Source organism: Scleropages formosus, chromosome 4 (genome assembly GCF_900964775.1).
Source record: "Scleropages formosus chromosome 4, fSclFor1.1, whole genome shotgun sequence".
NCBI classification, from domain to species: Eukaryota; Metazoa; Chordata; class Actinopteri; order Osteoglossiformes; family Osteoglossidae; genus Scleropages; species Scleropages formosus.
Window position 1 is genome coordinate 22,615,055 of NC_041809.1, and position 16,500 is coordinate 22,631,554.

General features: G+C 41.0%; 2 protein-coding genes across 4 annotated transcripts; one reads left to right on the forward strand and one right to left on the reverse strand.

Moving 5' to 3' along the window:
- Positions 1-2,393: 2,393 nt before the first annotated feature.
- Positions 2,394-9,953, reverse strand: tpte (transmembrane phosphatase with tensin homology). 2 transcript variants are annotated; one of them, XM_018755074.2, is made up of 19 exons: positions 9,819-9,953; positions 9,006-9,102; positions 8,538-8,621; positions 8,373-8,420; positions 8,080-8,241; positions 7,703-7,822; positions 7,265-7,364; positions 6,987-7,050; positions 6,802-6,866; positions 6,626-6,686; positions 6,252-6,333; positions 6,056-6,144; positions 5,720-5,781; positions 5,331-5,411; positions 5,052-5,157; positions 4,710-4,807; positions 3,195-3,290; positions 2,935-3,005; positions 2,394-2,772 (listed from the first exon to the last, which is right to left on the reverse strand). In XM_018755074.2, exons 2-19 carry the CDS (start codon positions 9,050-9,052, stop codon positions 2,670-2,672), a joined length of 1,539 nt encoding a protein of 512 aa, XP_018610590.1. In that variant the 5' UTR covers positions 9,053-9,102; positions 9,819-9,953; the 3' UTR covers positions 2,394-2,669. The 2 variants fall into 2 exon arrangements, with proteins under 2 accessions (XP_018610590.1, XP_018610591.1); XM_018755075.2 differs by lacking the exon at positions 9,819-9,953 and having other exon boundaries at positions 9,010-9,079.
- Positions 9,954-13,042: 3,089 nt separating this feature from the next.
- fgl1b (fibrinogen like 1B) lies at positions 13,043-16,375 on the forward strand. Of its 2 annotated transcripts, XM_018755205.1 has the most exons (9): positions 13,043-13,213; positions 13,335-13,546; positions 13,809-13,889; positions 14,210-14,441; positions 14,548-14,707; positions 14,800-14,897; positions 15,025-15,113; positions 15,236-15,426; positions 15,929-16,375. In XM_018755205.1, exons 3-9 carry the CDS (start codon positions 13,821-13,823, stop codon positions 16,122-16,124), a joined length of 1,035 nt encoding a protein of 344 aa, XP_018610721.1. In that variant the 5' UTR covers positions 13,043-13,213; positions 13,335-13,546; positions 13,809-13,820; the 3' UTR covers positions 16,125-16,375. The 2 variants fall into 2 exon arrangements, with proteins under 2 accessions (XP_018610721.1, XP_018610719.1); XM_018755203.1 differs by having other exon boundaries at positions 13,043-13,546.
- The last annotated feature ends 125 nt before the right edge of the window (positions 16,376-16,500 follow it).

Genomic DNA, 16,500 nt, shown 5'->3' on the forward strand with positions numbered 1-16,500 from the left:
TGACTTGTCTTCTCTGCTTCCTTTAACGAGGAGCATCTAATATTGAACTCCCCCAACAGCAATGTAGCTGATTTAACCACAAACCCTCTAACAACTACCTCCACCAGTCTCATATGAGCCCGCCATCCACAGTCTCTTGATTGCCACCAGATCTGCATACTTTAACAGTTTCCGCTCGTAAGCCTCCCCAATAGCATCCTCGAACGGCATTGTTAACTCTACAAAGTACACAATCCGCCCCTGCTCCGAATACAGCACCATGTCTGGAAGCAATGATGAATGAAGTAACTGCAATGACCTGCAGAACCTGGAGGTGTTTTCCAGTCCCGTGTGTTACCCCACCTACCAGGGCACGTCCGCTCTTGCATGGTACTGCTCTCTCCTGCCCGCACAAATCCAGTTGTTTTATCTATACTCCAAACAGGCAAAGAATTCACCACTTGCTCTCAAAAACACCTGCCAAACATCTAAGAACTTGATTATTGCGCCAAGTATAGTGACCCTGCGCCAAGCTAACTTTATACCCTGACAAAATGTGCCTCCGGGTCACCACACTGCTAAATAACTTACAAGAACCATCACTACCCGCCCACTGCTTAGCATTCTATGGCGTCGGCAGCATGTCATAAGTCGCTCCAACAATGAACTTAAGACGACTCGCCTCCATAGCCCACACATGTTGTCAGTGTAGATTCCTCTTCTCCACTAATGCGGCCGCCTTCGTACGCCTCGCCTCCTCTTCCTGCTCCCGGACCCGCTCAACAACCAGCCTCCGTTTGTCTGCTTCCGGGGCAGCGCTTCACAACTGCCGCACGCGGCCAGAGCCAAACCCCGCCATCCCTCTCTGCACGTGTCCAAAACCACATCCAACAGCTGCAGCGCCCCTTCGAGCTTTGGCCCGCATCTCAGGAGCTCCACACCCTACCTGTTCTCATTGACAGCACCACTTCTTCCACAAACCCATTGCTGAAAAAGGTCTGATAAATGAATGTTAGTGTGGATGAGTGCTCCATGTGTGCCAAATTCAAGTCCATGGCACACATCCCAATACCAAAAGGATCCCTGAAGTTGTTTTCCAGAAAATCATCCCATTTATTAAGATATGATACTGCAGAATAAATTAATAAAATAAAGGCATAAAATACTATTTCTTGGTACAGTGCTAGGTCAAAGTTGGAATATTGTAGACTAATAGAATATTATGGTGTTATAGATTAATGAAATAGTAAAATGGCAAATGATGCAGAAAGTGGCATTACTCCTTTAGGTGTGCACAGTATTGCTCCAATCTCAAATCAGAATGAAACATGAAGCAATAAAACTCTTTATAATTTCAAAAAAAAACAATTGCAGTCAGTAAGTCAAAATGTATGTGTTCATATTTAGATTAGTATAGTAGTGGTTTTACTTATTTTCTACACACAGCTGTAATCATGCTCATGTCAATATATTAGGTCTTTGGACAATGATTTTACAAGCAAGGTGGCAGAGATTAGCAACCTACTTAATGTGGGACAGTGTTTGTCACATGTCTAAGAAACAATGTGACCCAGGAGTCCTCCTGTAATTTCAGGTCAGCATCTCCAGAGCTTTAAAATGGTTTATATAGAGCTTATTTTTCATTATAATGATCGTTGGTTGCATAACAGCTTCATTAGTTATAGTGTTTCACTGTTCCGTGTTACTAAGGACTGGTTTGCAGCAACTCCCACACTGAAAGCCAGTCCCACTCCAACCCCTGTCAGCCTCTGATAACCACACTAACTAATAAAAATATTTACATCAGACTCCTCCTACAAATCTTGCTCTGTGCTGCTAACAGAACATCTGTAATGGAAGGTAGTTGTGGAAGCGGTGGCATTGGGATGTTATGCAGTTCTCCTTAACATGATCCCCAGTACAACTTCATCCAGTTCGTTTACCACAATACATAATGCACAGTATAGTTGGTATTGCATAACTGAAGAGAGGAGAGAAAAAAAAAAAAAAAGTCATTTACCAGTCTACATCACATGATGAAACAATTACAATTTTAGAGAAACTCATCATAGGCAAAACATGTTTTACTTAACAGCAACCTGCTGGTCAAAAGCAATACTTTATCTTCCTTCTTGGCTCCTTGTTTTTGAGACAGTTTACAACAGCTTTAATGATTAGTATGGGCATATTTCTCACATAAGAAATGAGTAAATATGCAACTTTCCAATAAATTCAGCCCATGTGTCTGAACCAGAAAAGAACTTCTCATCCAGACATTGTGAATAAACCCCATTCACAACAGCAACATATACTATGTGGAATACGGTATATTGAAATGGAAGAAATTCAACTGGCATACAATGAACCATAGTGCAGTTCTCTTTTGAAACATTGAAATAACAGCTTCAAACAAGAAGATGCAATGACACTTTAATTTACAAAGCACATCAGTAATGTACCTCAAGTGACCTCTAAAAATACTATTCATCTAACTACAATTTTACTCACAGTACTTTTGCAGGGGGGAAAAGTCTTCAGAAGGGCTTTACTTTTCACAGAATTACCAGAACATGCCAACACTTCTACTCAGATTCAAGGTCAATGGCTCAATAAAAGAAAGTGATATTAAGGGAAGCAAAGATTGCTCAAAATCAGAATCATTGATGTAGAACTTCCAGAGCTATCTGAAGTTACACATCACTGAAAGACAGAGTGATACCAAAGTCCTCCTTGTAAATATCCCAGGTCTTGGGTTTGTGTGGATTGTCCAGCTCTTCCCTGGACAAGAACAACCTAGGAGGCAGAGTGAAGAAAGAGAATCAGGAAAACCTAATTTGTAAGAATGTGCAGTGCTATCATTTTCAAGTTTGCCTAAATACTGAACTACTGTTTTTACATATTTTACCATGGAAGCATTTAAAACATATCAAGCTCTGATAATTTAAAAAGGCCTACCTGTTGTTTTCCACAAATGAAGTGTTAAACCAAAAATAGAAAGGACAATCTTCATATCCTTTTGGAATTCCCTAAGTGGGGGGGAATTATGAAATTGTAAGCAGTTACCAAATATAAACATTCTGGCTTTAGAAGGAAAAATGAAACCTAGTGAATGGTTTACAAACACTACAAACATCCTACCAGTATGTAATAAACGAAAAAACTCACCACATTTGACCCATTCAAATCATGAGCATCAATTAAAAGAGGAAACTCACTGCACTAGACTCAAACATGACTTTGACATCTCCACTGACAGTGGGGCCTTCCTGTAAACTGATGACTACTGCATTATTGCCAGTGTCTGGGAAGAGCTGCAGGGGAAACAGGAAAAAGGGACTGGAATGAAGGCAGGGGTCAGAGTATGGAGAAAAATATGCATCTCATAGGGGAAGGAAAGCCATTAGGGAAGACAAGGAATATACATTTCTTACTGCATGGTTGTAAACTTTGAGTCAGGATTAATGACACTAGACGTCAATGTCAGATGACTAGGAAGAAAGGCATTTACTCAAACACTTAAGACACTAAAAAAATAAATGAATACTAACTGTACATGTAAAGAAATAAGATTGTGGAATAGAGAAGAGTGGTTCAAGAGCTTGTTGATCATAACAATGAAGCTAAGGAATTTTTGGCACAACTGAGGTAACACTGTCAGCATAAAGAAAGTGGAAAAGGGAACTATTTACAGGCTAAATAAAAGCCTGGCATTTTTGCCATTGTGTTCATCTTACATTTATACATTTAGCTGACACGTCTTCAAACTGACAACCTACAGTTATTTACCCATTTATGCAGCTGGGTAATTTATTAAGTCCTAGAATTAACACAGAAATGGAATCTGTCTTTACAGTTCCACAGAAAAAGTTTCTTCACTCCCACTGGGAAGGGGTGGGGAGAGCAGGAAGATCTTTTGTTTTGAGGAGGCCACAGATTTCTGTTACACTGATGCCAGCTCTTGAGACACATTGTTAATGACTTGTGATTTGACCTGGATTTGGACATGAAGTTTAACATAGCAATAGCAGGTAGCACAGCAGCCACCTTGTAATTGGAGGACCCAGAGATTGAATCTGAGCTCCAATTGTAGTACCCTTTTATCAAGCTACTTAAAAGTGCTTCACTAAAATTACCCAGCTGTATAAAAGCATAAGTAGCTTAGAATAAAAACAAACCTAATCTTGTAAGTTGCAGCGATGAACGTTAACTAGAAGGTAGAGTAATTTATTTCATTTAATGATAGTCTTGAAATATTTTATCATATTGACATTTTCACAACTTTTACAGTCTTTCCCATTTTAAAGATTTTTCATGACTAAAAGTCAACTAGGGAGTCTTACCCTGGGCAAAGGTGCTTTTTCTAAGCTTTTTTTTTTTTTTAGATGATTTACTAATTTTTCAGAGAAAGCCCTGTAATGTTTACCTCCTTAAGCCTGTTGCACAACAGGCATGTCCTCTCTGTTCTTTTCAACTCTGAAAAGGACTCTTTAGAATTTCAAAACAGGCTACTGAAATTTGTTAGTCATTCCCCCCCAATTAAAAACTGAAACATACATGATAGTGATCTGAAATAGTCACTGGAACTCATATTGGACTATGGCTTAGATGACTTGTACTTTGGTACCGAGTACTGGTGCCACAAGATTCGGTTTGCACTTAGGTTAAGCAATCTAGTGACTTAATTTCATTTGAAAAGCACTTTAATCAGTAATCAAAGTCGTCATTCTTACCACACAATTTTCTTGTTTGTCACACACACACTGAAAAACAGTTTTCTTCCTCACTATAATCTTCACTGTCAAATCACTGCCATTGCCTCTTCCAACACCTGTTAGAAATAAATCAAAATCCCACAGTAAGGATACTGACAGTAAAATTTGTAGTTCAGTAACTGATGGGTATTCATACATGGTCCAGAGTCCTAATCTCAGAAGTTAGGTTCTCATTTAGTGTAGACTGTGGTGGCCTACAGCTTTCAGAATTCTTCTGCAAGCACTTAAGTTATTGTGAGATATGGAATAGACCAATATGGATTATTAAGCAAAATGAGGGAGGCTGAAGGTGTCTCTTACCAGCTATGGAGTGGATTCGAATGCTCCTCATTTTCAAGCACTTCTCAGGAGGTAACTGTCTATTGTACTTATTCTTCATGATCTCATAATATCCCACATATCTGCTCTATTATAAAGAGAAATACAGCAAACATCTTCCTTTCAGCCTTCACATTTACTTACATACCACATTAAAAAAAGCAACCATTTACAATGCAAAAAAAAAAAAACTGCAATTTAAGAAAATTTTAGACTTTAGACTTTCTGTAGCTTCTTAAACTTTGCAGGTGCTGTCATTACCTGTGAAGGCGTCTCTACTCCCTGGAACTTACAGCTCTTGCTTTTGTCCGTCCTTCTCTCCCCAAAGTAATCTAAACTATCCTAAACATCCAGAAAACGTACTGTAAAAATTCACTCAAGAATTAAATTTTTTTTTAGAGTTGGAACTTCTCATATTTTGACCATAACACAGGAGTCTCCTCTTAAACTTTCAACTAAATGTAGAGATATACTGCATGTCACTATAAAGTTAACAAATCCACACAGTGTTTACTGGTAGTCTTTGTTTAGCTTTTTATTTATTAAAGCTAAAAATGTCAGTGTCATTTAAAAAGAACTGCAGGAATCACTGTATTGTCAAAGTCCTACATCCTTCACAGCCCAGGAAGAAGTTTTGGAATACATGGTACCTGTGCACTCTCAAACTGGTCACTGTCAATTAGCCAGGTGCACACCATAGTCCCAGTACGTCCTACAAAACATATAAGAGTGTATGCTCCTCATTAGGCAATAAAATTATAAAGATCCCATCTTTATTATTTTAAGCAGAAAGTCTGAAGGATTACAAACGTGCTACATTGCATAGTAGCTTTCTTTTGCAGAACTTCTCCATTAGACTATTAGCATCTCTATCTAGCAGGATTGTTGTTTTTAAAATAAACTTGAATTTCTGGGTTAAAAGTGATGATTTTAGAATATTAGCCTGGTCCATATTTATAAGCATATTACACCTAACCCCAGCTTACCCTTGCCTCCTTTGCAGTGAATGGCAATGATGTTGCTAGGATCAGCAGACATCCACTCTCTCACACTAGCCGTGTACATCAGCATGTCTCTATGTTGCACAGCAGAGGCACACAGAGAGAGTTAGTTCTGGGGAAATTATGGTACCAGCCCAAGACCCAATGGTTACAATATGTTCAGTTTGGTCACACCACTTACTCCAGAGAGGGTACATTGTGGTCATCAATAAAAATCCGCTCCACACGATAATGGAAGAACTGGGGGTCATAGCTCTTTTCACCTGGACAAATAGTCAAAGAACAACAGTGCCAAAGCCAAAATCAGACATTCACGGTTTCAAATTCCCCCCCCCCCCTTTTAAACTGTTCATAGAAAAGAAATGCTTAACACCAAAAACCTTACTGGAGACTATAGGTTCTAATATTTAACCTCTAGTGTGCAGTAAAGGTTTTGGGGATGAAGATTTTTTAAATTCTGTCTTGCCACTGTTGAGACATTTAACTCATTTTCACATTTCACACATTTGGTTTTACACATCACAGAAAGCACAAAGGACATCATAGGTCACTTACTGCAGAGGTTGTACACTTTATAGTGATCCTTGTGTTTAGTGTCCAGGAACCTTGCCACCTCCTGAAAGGAAAAAAGGTGTACTAATTCAATTAAATTTTCTATATCAGAAAGCCTTTGTGGAAATTGAAATGCACTCTGCGTGTATGCACTGTCTTGAGTATGTGAGGCAACTTACTTTGATGGGGTTCCTGTACAAAGATTGTTTTCCAGATGACGGGAATGACATGGCAATTATGCGGTCTGGAAATACAGATTACATCAGTGAAGGAAAAATCTTATGTCATTAAGAATGACAAATTCAAGTGAAAGCTATAAAAATAATACACAGATGTAAGATGAGACTACAGGGTTCCCACATACCTGTGACATATGTCAGATCCAAATCAAACCCATCCTTTTGGTACCTTCGTTTATTTTCTGAAACCTGAAGATTTAAAAAAAAAAAAAAAAAAAAAAAAAAAAAAAAAATTAACCCAGACGATATTTGTCAGAGGTTTGTGGAAAGATCAATAGGTAAGGCAAGGAAGAACATTTTCATTTCATGTAAACCACAAAGTAAAAGTACCAAATGCACAAACAGCAAGAACCTCAACTGTGCTTTCATTGTTCTCCGTCAACCCTTAACCCCAAAATCTTACCATCCTCCTGGTGACCTTCTCCAGCTCCTTTTTCTGGGATGCCAGTCGAAAGATACGCACCAGGATGATGATCCTCAGTGCCCGCAGGAAGGACACCACTCTGCGAGAATGTGACAGTACACAGGTCAGAGAGGGAATGGGGGTACCAATGAGAAGCACCGCTTGCTGAACTCAGTCAGTCCTTGTTACATTTATTCACTTAGATTCTTTTCTCCAAAAGAACTTACAATGGATACTATGTAGTATTACTAGCCCACACACCTTATTCACCAAGGTGACTTACACTGCTAGATAGACTACTTACAATGGGTCACTCATCCATACATCACTGTTGGTGCATGACTCTTGCCTAACAGTTTTAGGACTACAGCAAAGGACACAGTAGGTAGAGCAAAAGAAACGTGCAAGAAGAGACAGAGTGATGGACACTGAAAATACCTAGGAATCAGGTGGGCCCCAGACAGGTCGCTGAAAGCGTAGATCATGGTAACAATGAGGGTAAGTACAACGATGCAGGCATCGCAGATGTTCAACTTGGAGCTGAAGTAGACTTTAAAACTGTAACAACATCACATGACAGACTTCATCTTCACAAAATCATTTTCTACCACAAAAACAAAATATCCAGATAATCCATTCCCAATTTCAAGGCATATTAAAATACATATTCACAATACACGAGTGAGTGTGTGTGTGTTTCCATCAATAATGTAAGTTTCAGACTTTCTGTAAATTCAACTTTAGTTTAAAATTTCTGCTTCTATAAGCTGTGAAAGCACAAACTTGCTGCCAGCAATTCCTTGTGTTTTACTCACCCTTCCACATAAACCCTGAGGAGAACGTCCACAAGAAAGAAAAGCGAAATGGCCAGTGATGTAGCCTCCAGGGCTTCACCCACCAAGTGGCTGCGCTGTGTGAGGGCCAGGTCAGTGATCACCAGTGATATGTCCACGAGGATGAGCACCACACCAAATACCCTGAAGAAAAACATAAGGCATTATTCATGTGCTCCCTTGACTTTCACTTTATGGGTCTGACTGCATTTCCATTAAACCAAAGTTGGGAGGGAGAAGGTAGACAGGAAGTGCTGGAAAATGTGGAGGCTTACCGGAAGCCAAATGACATCACAAATGGAGCAATCATCTTGCGAAACCGACTGCAAAACAAAAAGTATAATAAATGTACTTGGACATCAAGAATCACCCCTAGCTTTGGTGCTCTTTCACAGCACCGCAGGGGTAAGCTGGGCTATGCCCATTTTTCTTGCACTTACTGGTACATTGTGTCAGGATCACTGGTTTCCTCCTTTCCATCATCAATATGAACACTTGCCTCTTCCTTACCATTGGTACTGACACTGAATAGGATACAAAGGTCATGTGACAAGGCATGCAATCCACAAAAATTTTCCATTACCCTGTTGCAAGATTTCTGCATTCCAAATACAAAAGTTAATTCAAACCACTCAAATAGAATAAAAACAGGGGCATTCCTCACAGTTCAAAAACACAGCCGCCATCTCCTGGCCCAGATGCACAAAGTCAGCTCTCACCGCAGAGAGAGATAAAACACTACCTTCATCTATCTGCAAACTAATGTGGTCTGCACAGCGGGTAAGGTCACCTACATATGTTACAAGCATGAAATGACACACAGGAAATGCACTATGGCCCCTGTCAAGGTGGCTGTAACTCTACAATAATTAACAGAAGAAAAGGAAGGACTGATGTTGCTTACTCACTCACTAATTTTGGAGTCTGATCCAGGGTTGAACAGCACAGATGACATTTCTCTAGAACTGCCCTCTTTTCAGTCTGAAACCGTTTTCCTTCGAAAACCTGAGAAATGCACGCAAATAAGAGAAAACACCAAGAGATGATCATGATGATACCAAAATTCAGTTGCATCTGCAAAATATGGGAGAGAAAGTAGCGCCGAGTTCAGGGTTGTTTCTGAATTGTTTCTACCTTGGCTTGAATCCTTCTCCTGCTGTACTGTATTGATCAGAGCATTTAGCCCGAATTGTTGCAGAAACAATATTCTATGGGTAAATCAATGTAAAGTTACAGACAAAAAGGCGTTAGCTACATGCACAACTCGTTACCGTCGATGTTGAACGTACATACATAACAATAGGTAGCATAAAATGAGACTTGCATCCGCTTCAGTTGAATAATAGAGCGTTTCTTCACCGCAAGTGGTTCTTTCTGCTATTGAAATGACTGTACATAACCGAGCGACACATTTCTAGTGTTTTTTTGTTTGGCATTTGATTTGTCGCCCTTTTTACAGGAAAACGCAGCTGACGGAGCTGAGTGTGTATTCACGTCAGACAGAAAGTGTGCTTATTCTTTATTAACTCTGCGCGGAGAGATTATGCGAATAACGGATAAAGCGGGCTACTTATTGCTACTTAGAAGTGTAGTTTGGTAAATTTGTACTTTTGTTCAAGCAAGGGGGTGAATAAAAAAAAAAAAAAAAAAAAAAAAAAAAAAAAAAAAAAAAAAACTGCGGCTTTAGTCTAGTAGTATAGTAAGATGAGGCGGACACATACTCTGCAACAGCGACGGAGAGCAGCTCCCTCCTTCACTCTCTTCCTCACTTCTTTTCCACCCTGGCTGAGATCCCCAAATTTAGTGAGTCCAGTCCAGTTCAGTCCAGTCAAATCAAGTCCAGTCCAGTCTAGTCCAGTCCGGTCCGGTCCGGTCCGGTCCGGTCCACTTTCCTACACGCTGTGCATTCTGCGAGGCGTCGGGGATGCGCCGTTCGACAGCTCACACTGGCTCTGTCTCGTGACTCCTCCTGGAAGTGGAAGCGGGAAAAACGTAGTCCAAAGGTTTTCTATTCTTCTTCTTCTTCTTCTTCACACAGCAGCCCCTGCCCTCTGCGCTGCCCCCGCTTCACTCTGCAGACGCAGCGGGTTTCGACTTCCTGAAGCTTCCCGAGCGCGCGGCGAGTTCCTCCCTGAGCAGCCGACGCTCCTCGTGTGCCTGTCGCCGCCGTTCCGCGTTCCCGCCAACTGGGCTGCTCGTCCTCGTTTGACACGTCACACTGCGCGGTAATTGCGATGAAATCAATGAAACGTCTCAATCATCCGTTTACACTTTTAAGTACCTTGAACACACCCTCTCCACGTGGTTCTAATTATGGCCTAAGTAGTGAGAATATATACAGTATATAGATTATATAGCTCATATACTGTCTGTCCTGTCATACCTCACCTCGTAGGGGAGAGTGGGGTAAGATAAGCCTGTATCTAGGCAACTACTGTACGCACATTTGCTGTCATGTGACCATAAATTTAGGAAGCTTGAGTCCTTTCTATCTGACTGCGACCCAGTGTTCGCGACAGGGGTTTCAGACTGTGTGTGTAAGTAAGTAATGGACTGAAGCACAGAGGAGAAGCAGCAAGTATTTTTTTGACACCAATTTCCCCCCCCCCCCCCCCGAGTATGTTAAATTATATTTTCTGCATGCCAGGTATAATGTCTATTATTTCAAAACAAACCTATCCAGGTAGGTCTAAAATTACATCTCATACATTTTGGTGATTAAATGTCTAAATCCATGTGGATAATTTAGCTAAAGATTAGCCTGAATTATGCTTTTTTTTTTTTTTTTACAAAATGGTGGCTATGGGGCACAGAGAACCAAAAGCTAAAGGGGTAAATTGAGCCAGCAGTTCAGCTTACCCCACCATTAGGGACTGATGCTGAGTTAAGTCTTTAATGAATATAATGGCATTTAATTAATGTAGTATTACATAACTTGTTTGCTTTATCATGTGTTGAACATTGCATGACAGCTTTTCTACAAAGAACCTACACAAGAAAAACAAACTGGGGCATAACAACAACTGAAGAGAGGGAGAGGGCAGCCACTCATGTCATGGGTGGAAAATCCATCAGCTCAGTGGCAAGAGACAGAAATATTGACAGGTCAACTCTGAAGAGGTATGAATTCAAAGAAGAGAGCTTGTGACTGTGGTCTGTGCAGTCAATGCAACTGGGAATGCAGTCCCTCCCATGTTTATATTCCCAAAAGTTAGATACAAAGACCACTTCATTACAGGAGCACCTCCAGCATCAGCTGGTACCTCCACCAGATCTGGCTGGATCAATGAAGACACCTTTGTTGAGTTTCTTGAACATCTGGTTAACACCAAGTGCCCCTCTGACCAGCCTATGCTGCTAATCCTTGATGACCATGAGGCACACATTTTACTGAGGGCACTGGAAGTTGCAAAACAAAAGGTATTGTCATGCTCACAATTCCACACCATACTTCACATCACTTGCAGCCTCTGGACAAGTGTGTTTATGGTGCATTTCAGACCTATTACAACAGAGCTCTTGATAGTTGGGTGAGATCAAACCTAGGCAAAATAGCCATTATATACAAAATCCCTGGATGTGTCAGCAATAACACCATAGACTATTTCTTCTGGATTCAAGTTCACAGGGATTTTCCCTTACAACATATTTTCTGTGTTTGAGCCATCCATGGCATCAGAGAGGGCAAACTCTTAAGCTGCAGTCTGCTGCTCCAGATGATTCACCCATGGTTTGAACCTCCAGCTCTGTGGAGCTGCCTTCACCATGCCCTACACATCCAAGTGTTCCACCAAGCCAGCCAGATTCGGAACCCAAACTTACCTGATGTGTCTCCTACTGAAATTCTACCCTTACCCAAAAGTCAGCATCCCAGGACACAAACAAAATGAAAGTGCATAAAAACAAGGATACTGACTGAAACACCTGAAAACCAGGCAATTGAAAGGGTTCAACAAGAGAGTAAAAATAAACAGGGGAAAAAAGTATAATCAAAAAATAAGGAAAGCACAAGAGGAAACCAAAGAAGGAAAAAAAAAAAAAAGTGTACAACAGCTCTGAGGACAGTGATGTTCTTATCCCACTTGAGGACACTTGTGAGGATGAGAGAGGTGAACCTGATATCTCAGATCTGTCAGCTGGTAACTTTTTGTAATAGTCCATTTTGCAATGAAATGCAGGAGCTACCATTACATTGATTTGGTTGAGAGCCTTGAGTTCAATGAAGTAGATGCAAGATTTTTCAGAAGAATCCAGGGTCGCACTGGCAGTCAGAAACCCACTTTTGTATTCAAAGAAAATGATGGGGCACCTTTCCCACTGAGTGTTGTGCTGATGAAGCTAATTCAACCTCAGAAGGCTGGAGAAACTGCAAGGAGTGAGCAATAATTCATATTTCCATGTAACTTTGATAAATGGAATCTTGAATAGTTGTTTTTGTTATGCAGTGGTCTTGAAACTAACTGTGGCATGTTTGTTTGGTAAGCCCTTTTGGTTTGTTTTCACAATTTCAAAACTGTGAAACTGCTTGTTTAATTAAATGATGTTGAAGTTTAAACTTAAAAAGTCTGATGGTCAATTTACCCCCAGGTGACTCAACTTACTCAATGAGCTGGATCAATTTACCCCTAACCTGGGGCAAGCTGGGCCACATGACCACTTTTTTTGAGAAGTCATATTTCCAAGGCTGTTTGCCACAGATGCATTCTTATAATTTTAGTTGATAGTAAACATCCTGAAATATAAGTAGATTATAAGTTTTCATTTTACTTCTCGTTTTTCCTTGCCTATAAAGATAAGTTAAAAAAAAAAACTCATCTTATCCCATTCTTCCCCACAGCCTCCGTTTTAATAGTAGATGCACAAACATCAGAGGTTACACTTTTAATATATTTGTATATGTATAATAAGTGCAACCTGTAATGTTAACTGTTGAGTTACGCCTTACTTTAATATATTAGAACATCAGTCGTGTGTTTATCTGTGTATCTGGGCAGCAAGTCGTGTTCGCCTCAGTTATAGTGTGAAGCCTGGCAGCCTCCTGGTTCCCGGTTCGTTGCCCTGATCAACAGGCACGGAGCTCCAATTTAGAATACAGTGTAAAAATGGGCAAAATAAAGTGAGTAACTTTGGACCAAGGAATCGCCGGTTAAAAAAAAAAAAAAATTCATACAGTTTCTATTATGTTCACATTTGGCGTCTTCTAGATGCGATGGCAGTGATGTATTGTATGGGTTCAGCAGCGGGACCTTTAGACGGGGGGCTCCGCGATGGTTCGCGATCCGAAGGAGCTGCTGGCGAACAGACAGACGGCGGTGTATAATGAAGACCATGCGGAACGAGCAGGTCCTGCCTATAAAGGATGATAAAAACATCTTCTCCAGAACATACTTGCGCAGGACTGGCAGTGCTGACGGAAACACTATCCTGCGACTTTCTTTCGAAATAACGGGTACGTGTACAAATTTAAAATTTCGATGCCTCATTAAATTTTCGTTTCATTTTCAACACTCAAGTTTCTGCAAGTATTTACAAAAAAATGCCGAAACTGGTTATGAGCAAAAATAGCAGAGTACGCTGTGTGTGTGTAGTTCGTTTTTCCCCCGTTGCTTTTGCTTCTCTTTGCTTGCACAGCCTTAATTTAATACTCTGTGCTGTCAGGGAAATGTGCGCAGTATTTCAGACGCTAAAAAAGCTGCTTTTCCCGTCGGCAGAGATCCTGCAGAATGAGGTTCCTGTTCGTGGTGTTTCTGCTCGTCTTGATATGCCACATAAGAGCATCGCCTCGACTCTCAGTACGTAGCCGCCCTCACATGATATCATGTCTTTCTAATTTTAACATACGCTGAACATAAATACTTGGCGGGAGCCTGCATGTCGTTATTAATATATTGATTAATAATAGCTTAGACGAATCTTCTATCCAGAAGAACATACATTGGACTCCTTTAAGCAGCAGGCTGATGAACTGGAGTATTTCAGGGTGGGTACCTCGGTAAAGGGCACTGCAGCAGTAGCTGGCAGTGGAGTTCGAACCAACAACCCTGTGTGAACATGTCCGGATTGTACAGCAGTGATAATATTACTTATGTGGTGGCTGTGTCGACTCCGTTAGCCAGAAGAAGAATGCCGCGTGGAGTTGCTGGAATTGCGACACACCGTAAGCAGTCTGGAGAACAAGCTGTTCATCGGGGAGTGGCAGCTGAGGAACCTGCGGGAGCACAACCACTTCTACAGACCACACAAAGCCACCCCACCGCCTGGGCCTAACATGACAGCTGACGTGGCAGGAGTGATACCAACCTCACTGCCCCACGCTTCTGGGAACCTGATCGTCTATGACCGGGGTGTGGTGCACTGTTAACTTTGACTTCGTGTAGGTGATTACTTTTCAAAACCAGCCTTGTAAATATAAAAAAGCTTACAATATGTACATGTTTTGTGCTCTTTTAGACTGTGCCGCCTTGTATGACAGGATCCAGCCTCTCAGCGGGTTCTACAGAATCAAGCCGACAGCAGACTTGGAGCCGTTCCTGGTGTATTGTGATATGTCCGATGGAGGCGGATGGACTGTGCTACAGCAGAGGCGCAGTGGGAAAGTGGATTTTAACAGGTAAATAATTAGCTAGGAGTGGAGCAATTAGTTTTACTATAAATTCCTTGTAAAAAATGCATATCTGTTTCATTTTAATTGTTTTGTTTTAGAAACTGGGATGAATATAAAGAAGGATTTGGAAATTTTAAAATGAAGACTGATGAATTCTGGCTCGGAAATGAGCACATGTACGCGCTTCTTAAGGGAGGTATTCAACATCATTTAAATTTAACGCAGTTTGCTGGCACAGATATGACACTTGGAGAGACTGTCCTCTGGACTCTGACTTTTATATTTTAACTACAGCTGGTTAAAGTCTGAGTTTTCTCTCTCAGGTGAGAACCTGATGAAGTTTGACTTAACAGACTGGAGTGGTGAAAAGACTCATGCGCTATATGAAAACTTCAAAATAGCAGATGAGAAGGCAAGTCTTCCAGCTTCAGCTGTGACTACAATTCTCCCATATCAGTTGTAATAGACATAAGGTTTCATGGAGATATGTGCTTGTTTTAGCTGAATATTCAGCACCTTAACATATCCCACCAGGACAAGTATCGTCTTCAGTTTGGTCTGTACAGTGGGCTGGCAGGCGATGCCTTGTCTGGAGGGGGTCGCATGGAGGACCAGTGGTCAATTTCCCACAACAGTATGCAATTCAGCACCAGAGACCAGGACAATGACCGCTTCTTGAAAGGCAGCTGCGCCAAGGAGAACAAGGGTGGATGGTGGTTCAACAGGTATGCAGTCTTGGTTCATACTGCATGCATGCTCACAGGTGCACTCATGGAAACATGCTCATAGCATGCATTCATACATGGTCACATGCTTACACCTGATCATACCCTCATAAACCAAAGCTCATGCTCTCTGCCTCACATAGTGACTGAAATACTGTACTAACCAAGCCTGCCATCTACCAAAATAACAAATTCTGCAGCTTTTGCCTCAAAGACAAAATGAGTTGATCTGACTGAGCAGAATTTGAATATTCTTTTGTGAAACAATTTCACTAGTTGATGCTGGTGAAAATTTAGTGTTGTAACTAGTGATGTATGGACAAGTGACGCATTGTAAGTATTGTACCTAGCAGTGTAAGTCACCTTGGTGAATAAGGTGTGTGGGCTGATAACACTACATAGAGTTCATTGGAAGTTGCTTTGGAAAAAGCGTCTAAGTAAATAAATGTAAATGTAATGTAACGGAGGAACATCTGGTGGGTGTGTGTGTTTCCCATTGTAGATGCCATGCAGTCAACCTGAATGGGAAGTACTACCGCAGCGGGGAATACAAGGGCAAATATGACAATGGTGTGGTGTGGCTCACCTGGCGGGGACTGTGGTACTCCCTTCATCACACCACCATGAAGGTCCGGCCCCTGCGTTTCATGGACAGCCTGGGCAGTGGGGCTGGGGCTGGGGCTGGGGCTGGGGACTAGCCCAGCAGCAGAGCATTTCCATCAGACCATCTGAACAACATGACTGAATCTAGCCACTCTGATAACTACTCTGTAAAGCCTTTTGTGTGTTCTTTCTAACTACTGAACAGCAAACATATAATTTATCTCAGTTTTTTAGTCATATAATCTCATTATAATCTTGTTTTTTGTAAGGCTGGATTTTAAGAGACAGCAGCTATTTGTTATGTTTTTGCATTTTCTTCACATATAGAGGTAAAAATGTAGTACACTGGGCAATAAAAGAGCAAATAAAAATCATTGCGTTTTGATGATCTTTGTATGCCTTTCCAACCAGAATAACACGCAGTTCAGGACACCATATGGATCTATCAAATTTAGTAAATCCTTTTTAAAG

Bases quoted from the DNA above. Each gene is read 5' to 3' on its own strand.
- fgl1b (XM_018755203.1), top strand. From the start codon at position 13,821: ATGAGGTTCCTGTTCGTGGTGTTTCTGCTCGTCTTGATATGCCACATA. The intron at 13,890-14,209 runs GTACGTAGCCGC...CGACTCCGTTAG, and splicing joins GAGCATCGCCTCGACTCTCA to CCAGAAGAAGAATGCCGCGT. The intron at 15,427-15,928 runs GTATGCAGTCTT...TTCCCATTGTAG, and splicing joins GGTGGATGGTGGTTCAACAG to ATGCCATGCAGTCAACCTGA.
- tpte (XM_018755074.2), bottom strand. From the start codon at position 9,052: ATGTCATCTGTGCTGTTCAACCCTGGATCAGACTCCAAAATTAGTGA. The intron at 8,622-9,005 runs GTGAGTAAGCAA...TATCCTATTCAG, and splicing joins TCAGACTCCAAAATTAGTGA to TGTCAGTACCAATGGTAAGG. The intron at 5,412-5,719 runs GTACCATGTATT...CTGGATGTTTAG, and splicing joins ACCAGTTTGAGAGTGCACAG to GATAGTTTAGATTACTTTGG.